This window comes from Octopus bimaculoides, chromosome 3 (assembly GCF_001194135.2).
Source record: "Octopus bimaculoides isolate UCB-OBI-ISO-001 chromosome 3, ASM119413v2, whole genome shotgun sequence".
Lineage (NCBI taxonomy): Eukaryota > Metazoa > Mollusca > Cephalopoda > Octopoda > Octopodidae > Octopus > Octopus bimaculoides.
The window spans coordinates 109,806,751-109,815,388 of NC_068983.1; the positions used below are offsets into that span (position 1 = coordinate 109,806,751).

At 31.6% G+C, this 8,638-nt stretch overlaps 1 protein-coding gene across 1 annotated transcript; it reads left to right on the top strand.

Annotated features, from left to right (window-relative positions):
• The first annotated feature begins 2,769 nt into the window (after positions 1–2,769).
• LOC106879375 (uncharacterized) lies at positions 2,770–8,083 on the top strand. Its single transcript, XM_014928902.2, has 3 exons — positions 2,770–2,930; positions 6,150–6,485; positions 6,969–8,083. The coding sequence occupies exons 2-3, from the start codon at positions 6,219–6,221 to the stop codon at positions 7,092–7,094; spliced, it is 393 nt and encodes a 130-aa protein (XP_014784388.2). The 5' UTR covers positions 2,770–2,930; positions 6,150–6,218; the 3' UTR covers positions 7,095–8,083.
• The last annotated feature ends 555 nt before the right edge of the window (positions 8,084–8,638 follow it).

The window sequence follows — 8,638 nt, forward strand, 5'->3', positions numbered from 1 at the left end:
ACACTGCAAAATAGATCAATCAAAACTTCCATCTTTTCCTGTGAAGATATGAAAAGTGTGTGTGTATTTGAGTGTATGTGTTTATATGTGTGTGTATGTGTGTTTAGAATAAAGCAATAACTTCAATAAGCGCAAACAATTCACAATTGATCATGAAGTTTATTTTCTCATGAAAATAATAATGGAATGCATTTCTTGAATATTTATTTTCTATTGTTCAGTTTGCATTTTCTTTATTTTCATTTGTACATGTTGAGAACGACTTTGTGCATACAGTTAAGTACTCAGTAGGCTGTCAAATACACATTAGGTATGTGTGATATTAAGTGAAAGAAAATCCTGAAAAAGGTTTACAAAAGATACCATTATTCATTTCTTTTTACACATGTACTGTATATAGGTTGGAATTTGATCTTTACTAGAATTGTTTCAAAATCATGGTTCATGTAGCTAATAGGTGTTCTGTGTTTTTTTTTAATATACAATTTCTAGCATGAGCCAAAGTCAGGAGGATTTAATCAGTTGAAGTAATTTTAATCAACTTCAGTATATGACTAGTACTTTGTGCATGTGTCTGTGTGGATATATATATATATATATATATATATATATATATATATATATAATCCTCATTCAGCATTCATTTTTCCATGCTGGCATGGTTTGGATGGTTCAACAAAAGCTGATGTGTCTGAGGATTGTGCCCAGATCCAGTGTTTGCTTTGACATAGTCTGTACAGCTAGATACTCTTCCTAACATCAACCATTGTACAGTGTACTGGTGAGGTCCCCAAGTTTTCACTAGACAAGATATCTTAATTGTGTATTGATGGAGGTGAAAGTTTGATAGAGGGACAGGAAGAGGTGTCTTGCTGAAGAGGAAAATTTAGAGCTTCCCAAGATGGAAGTGAGCATAATGGTGAGGCTACATCCCAAAGGTGCTAGGTGATTATGAGAGAGAAAGAATGGATATAGAGGAATAGGAAGAGTGGGTAGGTAAGTTAGCAAGAGTGTGCAAAGAGTGTCCCAAAATTTACTATTTCAATGAAATCAGGCAAACAAAAAAACTGACAATTTTATGATTATTACTTAATTATGACACCAAAACAAATGGATTATAAATTTTATGTCAAAACTTAATTGAAAATTTTCAACATGTGCTCTGTTTATACCCTGCAAATTTCAAATCTATTCTTAGCATTGTGAAATACATTTTGAAGCATTTCAGGAGTTATCTCTTGCACAACTAACAGAATACATTCTTTAAAAGTTTAGCTGTAGTAAAACATGTAGTTATAATTAGTATGTGAAACAAAATGGTAAATCTAAGATCTGTTATAGTATGGAAGTAGTTGTAATTTTTGTAGCCTTAATTGTTTGCTATATCTAGAAGTCATTTTACTGAATGTGGATGAAAATTTGCTAATCACTCCTCTATTTCATTTTATTTTTCCCTCTGTGCCTTTTGTCTATGCATAACTTGAATATGCTAACAAGAGAGTGTCTATATGATTGCTTGGCCTGTGAGAAATAATTGCCATATGTGCCTCAAATCACATCTTTAAAAAGAAAATGGATGCACTGGTTAATCTGGTTCTCAGTTTCATTCACACAGTAAAAAGGTTGGCATGGTCATAGCTGTAGTTCCTTTAATTATTGATTTGTTTGATCAGAGTGGAGCTGAGATGAATCAGCAGCATAACTTTGAAAAACATTTAACTTCAGTTAAATTTCTTAATAATAATTGTCCTCGAACTATGCAGATGATTGAAAAGTCAAAACGAGAGAGAATAAACTACATTAAAACTTCAACTGTGATTGATTCTATATTGAAGTATAATTTAAATGTTGGTTTCAAATTTTGGCACAAGCCCACCAAGTTCAGGGAATGGGGGAAGAGGTTAGTTGATTACATCGATCCCAGTCCTTAACTGGTGCTTATTTCCTTGACCCCGAAAGGATGAAAGGCAAAGTCAACTTTGGCAGCATTTGGACTCAGAACATAGAGACTGATGAAATGCTGCTAAGCATTTTGCCCAGCATGCTAACAACTCTGCCAGTTTGCTTGCTGTCTTGAATAAATCAACATTGTAAGGAAATAAACCGTATTCATAAATATAATAAAGAATACTAAACTTTACACTGAACTGTTACTTTTAACACACCTCTCACCAAAATAGATATAGAAATAAATGAGGCAAAAATATGAATTAGTTTACTAGATAAAAAGTAGTAGTTGAAGGAAATTAATATGTAAATGATACATAAAATAACCAGCTAGAGGAGATGTCTTCTTGGGGTTAAAAAACCACAGTAGAGTTTGCTCAAAAGGACAGCCATGGCTACTAATATTACTATACATTCTATTTTTATAGAAATAACACTATGATCATAGAATATCATTTTCCTAATTTTTTTTACAGTTGTCTTAAAATGAAACAATAAGTTAACGAGCAATTAGAGATTTGTGATTACAATGTCATGATTTCAAGCATTTTCATCTATACTGTTTTACTCTTAGTAATGCTTATTAATCTACTTATTGAGATATTCTAATTTGTAAAATCGCTGTCAAATGACATTCTGGGCTGAAAGATTTCATTTACTTAAACATTTATAACTAAAATTTTCTCAACATTTCAAACTATGATATCTTTTAAATATATTGATTATTGATTGGTGTGTGTATGTAGATATATGGCATTTATACTGACACATGCTTATTCCCACTTGAAACTCTTCTTTCAAATCTTACTCCTATTCCGTTTCTTTCAATTTCTCTCTCCCTCTCTCTCTTTCAGGGAGCAGTGCATTTTCAGGAAGGCAATGAATTTGAAGTTCTCATCAACATCACTGCTCCTACAGTAGAAGATGCCTATTCTGTCCATATTGAGCTGGTTGAATATAAAGAGGGACTTTTGCTTCAGTTGGTGAGGCATTTTCCTTATTTGTTCTTTTTTTTTTTAACTTAAAATGATTTCTGTAATGGGAATTTAATCTCACATATAATCTTATATGATTTTTATAAATATTTCCTGTTCCATTGTTGTTAGAAGACATTTATATATAAACTGATAAACTTTTGTTATCCTTGGCTTCATTTTTTTTTTACTTTTCAAAATAATTAGTTACTAAATTTCATTACCTTATTATAATTTTTGACATTGTTTAATTATTTTTATTCATATTTTCAGAGTTAAAGCTTCAGATAATAAACAAATAGTATAAACCGTTGAGTTTAAATACTGAAGTTTATTATAAAAATCAATTTGAATTATTTTACTACAAGCACAAAATTCTATTTTATTTGAAACTATACATCAATAAATGCATAAATGAAAAAAAATGATGCTTGTTGAAGTTATATAGTTTCCTCTCATTAAAACCTCTAAAATACTTACATACATACATGCACATACTCATAAGTACATTCAATTGGAAAAATCTAGTTACACGAAAAAAAAAAAACCTTTTTCTACTTCTCATTATACTTTGCTTCATTTTGAAAAACTTTGTGTATATTTGTGAAGTGTTATATATTTAATTCAAATAGCTGAATTCAATAAGCACTTAATAAATTCATACCATGCTTGAAAAATAATTTTACAGGTATTATTATTATAATATTTTTACTATAGTTGTTTGGAAGTTATATTAAGTATTTTACTAAAGTGGGTGCATACTTCATGTAAGCCAAATAATTCTATTTAATTAAATTTATTTTCTTATGAGAACATCTTTTATGTAAATGTAGAGGGTATTCACCAGACTGGAATGTTGTAAAGAAGGATAAGGTTTGGTGTGCTATGGAGAGACTAAGAGAAAAATGAAAGGCACAGAATTTGCTGTGGTAGAATGAGACTTGAATGGAATATGTCATAAGGGAATTCCTTGAAGGATGAAATGAGACAAGTTGATGTTCTTGATAAAAATAAGGAAAAAGCAGAAAAGATATATGATGTTGAAGGGGAAGGCAGCATGGAGAGCAATCTACTTCTAGAATTGGCAGAGAAAACTTAGATGTTAAGAAACCGGGAAGAGTAATGAAGTTAAAAGCAGGATAGCCAATGACAATTGAATGAAATATGTTAAAGGCAGCACAAAGTTGGGGTGTAAAGAAAATAATGAAGATCTGCCCATTAGTAGTGGAAGAAGACCATTTCCCAGCAGACTAGGAGTTTTCTCTCGTGCTTCTGTACAATGAGAAAGGTAATCCCTTTGACTATTACTCATAAAGTGCAATAAAGTTATTGAAGGTAACAGGGTGTTAGAAAAGGAGATGAGGAAGAAAGTGGAATCAGAGAGAAGGATGACCAATGCAATTTTTTTTTTTTTTTTGCATGGTACTTACTAGAAAAAGTACAGAGACTTGAGGAGGAAGTTGTTTCTTGTGCATTTTTTTTTTCTTGATTTGGAAAAACCTTCCAATAGGTTCCCTCATGAAGTAATGACTTGGACATTAAGAGAGGAAGTTAGGAGTAGCAGAATGATTGATTAAAATATTAATGTTGAGGTATGAGAGAATAAGTACAGTTGTGAGAAGAAAAGGCAGGAATAGACATGATATTGAAGTGAAAGTTTTAGTGTCACATGGGTCAATATTAGCCCATTACTATTTGTAGATTTTAGATGGAAGTTTAAGGTGTATAGAATGACCCATTGCAGTAGTTGCTGTACACAGGTGAGCTAGTGTTAATACTAGAGAGTTTGATTGGTTTGTAGGAGATGATTCGGTGGAAGGAATGTATGGAAGCAAAAGATAGAAAGGAGAATATTGGAAAGACAAAGGTGATGACAAGTGGTAACCCATATGGTGAGTGGGAAAGGCAGAAAGTGTATTGGGTTAAACTCCATTAAATGTACAATATGCACTGAGTGGGTTCGTGAAAAATGTAGTTGTGTGAGAGGGATATTAAAGTTCTATCTAAATTTAAGTGTAAAGAGAATATAGAGAGAATTGCTGAAGTGGGTCTTGCAAAAGAAATAGAGATGAAAGGAAATTATGAACCATTTTGTTACATAAGAAAGTGGATTGGAATCACTGTCAGTGGTTACAGTGAGACGTGCATGACAGAAGCTCCTGGAATTGGGTGGTATACTAATGAGTGATGGAATATACTGCAAATGCAAGATGTGCTTGCATTTATGATAGTGTGAGATATTGGATAACGGATGAGGAGCAACAGAAAAGATTGGAAAGAATAGAAATGAGAATGGTTTGGAGTGTCCCTAAGAAAGAGCAGGACAAACAACAAATTTATGATAATGATGGGAATAGAGCCAGAGATAGATAGTGTTTCAAGAAATATACATTTTGGTCATGTCCTGAGGAAGGATGAAAATGACGGGGTAAGAGAATTGATGAACATGGAAGGAAGCAGATGGAGAAGAAGACTGAGGAAGACAGATAAAGTTGATGGAAGAGGATATGAGAAGAAGATTGGTATGGTGGGGCTGTAGAGGATAGAACTAATCAAAGATTCCCATGGGGGCCCACAAAGCTAACTTCGCAGTTCACAAAGAAAATGGTCTTAAAATACTTTTGTTGTAATTAGTAACAAAAAAGAGTAAATGCATAACTTGATGATAGTAAATATATATTGCTAATGCAGGAGAGCAAAGGTGGTAGCAGCAGTAAAAGAGATGGGAGGTCAGTATTTATTGGTAGGTTGTTGGTTATAGTATATTGGTAAATAATGACTAGGCAATGAATTGATAGAGTTGTTGGCACATCATTTGAATACCTTGTGGTATTTATTCTGGCTTTTTATGTTCTGGATTCAAATTTTGCCAAAGTCAGTTTTGCTTTTTATTCTCCTGTGGTCTATAAAGTACCTACCTAGGTGGAATTGTTTGAGTATCTGAATTTATACCAGTTATTTGCATTGTGAGATTGAATCCTGCTTGTTGGTAAACTTAATCTGTTACTTGATTTAATATAAGAATCTGGTCCTTGAATGCTTTTAGAAGAGTCCACTATATTTTAAGCACTTGAACCAGGTCTCAGTTTTGAGTTACTTTTATTCTTCTATTTTATCAATCACAAAGGCCCTGGAAAGTATTGTAGATAGTTAGTTTTAAAATGTTTGACTATTTTTTCTTTTCATTTATGTAGTTTCATATATATATTCCTTCTCTTTTTTTTTCAGTATCAAAGACCACTGAATGGACATGTGCCTGGTCTAAAATGGGTTTTCCTAACAGTAGGCATTTCTACAATGATATCATTCTTCTTTGCTTTGATTTGTGCTAATTCATGGAATAAATCCCAGGGGTTTTTAGATGTTAGTGGTCAGCCTACAGAGTGCTATGATATGACACAACAGCCCATGATGTATAGATCCCGCAACAGTATGTATTTAGCATCACAGGGTGGTGACCTACCTCTTCATGCTGAAGAAGAAGCTGACAACAATCAAAATGAAGATACATTAAAAGGTGTTCCGGAGATGCCTGAGGAAGAAGAAGCCGAAGCTCTTAGAATGGTAAGCACTTATCTGTTATCTTCTGAGGAAAGAGATGTTTACTGTTAGTGTTTCCATAAGAAGCTAATTTATCTTTCGATATTTTCTTTTATTTGAAGTTTGTTTATTTTAAAAATAATTTTGGTTAAAGGTGTTTGAGTTATGTTGAAAATCTTTTTCGCATGCTAATATTTAAATTAAGAATTAAATTTTTTTCTAGTTTTGTTTTTACTTTAAATGATAATGCTCTTGTTAGTGTAGTTAAAATCATGGTGAGGCACTCATTGTTTCCCTGTTTGTGTTTATATTTTAAGATTAGACAATGGGACACATTTTATGCTTTCCTTAAATATACGTTTTGGCAAAGCAATGACTGCTTTGTACTTCTTATTTATGTGAGAAATCTAAACAAAAAGAGAGTATTGGAAAAAATAAAAGAAAAAAAGCAATTAAGATACTCTCAACAGTGTATCATCGATAAATAGCATGTGTTTGGCCTCACAGGGTGGAGGTATGCTACTACTTCATGCAGAAGAAGAAGAAGCTGACATCTACCAGAATGAAGATACATTAAAAGGTGTTCCCGAAATGCCAGACGAGGAGGAGGCAGACACTCTTAGAATGGTATGATATTGCTACTGAAGTTTTCGAATTCAAATAGATATTGGTCGTCTACATCTCCTTGCCAAAATGTTTGAAAATAAAGATCCCAGTTCAAATATTTAGGTTGATGGTTTTTGTTGTATATATTTTTGTCAACTTTAGGTATTGATTATATGAATTTAGGTTGGCAGTCTTTTCCAGTTCCCTGCAAAAATTAGTATCATATAAAAAAGCTTTAAACTTTTATTAGGGAATTTTGGGGGAGAAATCAAGTGATAGGATAGATTTCAAATAGATATTATCATACCATAAGCTTCAAATAAATGAAATGATGGCAATCTGGATTGTTCTAAGTTGATAAATAATTAGACTTCAATGAAAATTAAAACTGAGTATAGATTTCAAGAAATATTAGTGATTTATGATGATAGGAAAAAAAAAAGTATATTTATATTATTATCATTAAACATAATTAAAAATTAAATGTTTTGTATTGAGCATGTAAAAGTATCTAAAATTTACTATAAGTAAAGAATGAATTTCTCACATACATATGAGTCATTAAGATAACATCTTTTGAACAACAAAACCTCCTTAATCCTTAATAATAGTTTGGAAAGTAGTCATCATTAAATTTTGGAGTGTTTCATAACCAAAGTGAAGTTTTCAGCTACTTCTCTAAGTAATGCAATAATTTAAATATGTAAGCTCTTCATTATGTTTTAAAATTTCTCTTAGTACAGTCCATCTTGTATTCTTAATATATGAAAACAGCACTTTGCAAATGACAATCACCTTTCCATGAACTTAGAAGCATGAAAGCAGATCAACAGAATTATGCATGTGGAAATGCTAAACACACTCACACACTTTCCCTATCTTTCTCTTTCACATATGTACACTTGTGCATTGTTGCTTATACTACTGAGTTTAATACATCATGTTTTATGCTGCCACATTTGAAAATGATAATATAGAAAAAAGAAGTGAAATTCCTTTTTACATTACATCTTTATTTCTCACCTTCTTACCTTTTTCTCCATTGAAAAAAAAAAAAAAAAAAAAACCATGAAAATTATTTTTGTGTTGAATATTTATAGATAGGTGTAAATTTTACATTTTACAGTATTTTCTCTGAAATGCGTTTTTGCTGTTGATATTTGCAGTATGAAGGAAACAATATAAAAAGTACAAGAGTAATTTTAATGATTAAGTTAGGTTGCTGTATGTTAATGAGTTTCTTCCATGTTAGTTGAACACTTTTTTACTTCATGGAATATCTTTATTTCAGCAAATTTTAAATAATATAACAATGTAAACTTATTGAACTTAAGAGGCACTATCATCATGTGAACACTCAGTAATTTTGAGCATTTAGACTTTATAAAAACTAAACATATATTTTGTTTAATTTTATTTTTGTCTTTATATCTGCTTTTACCATGCCAGCATGGGTTAGATGAGATTTCTTGGAGCAGTATTCTGTAGCAAGATACCAACTCTTCATTGTTCCCATGTTAGATACTGTTGAAAAGTTGAAGTAGATATTGTGTATTAGAGACATGAGAAAT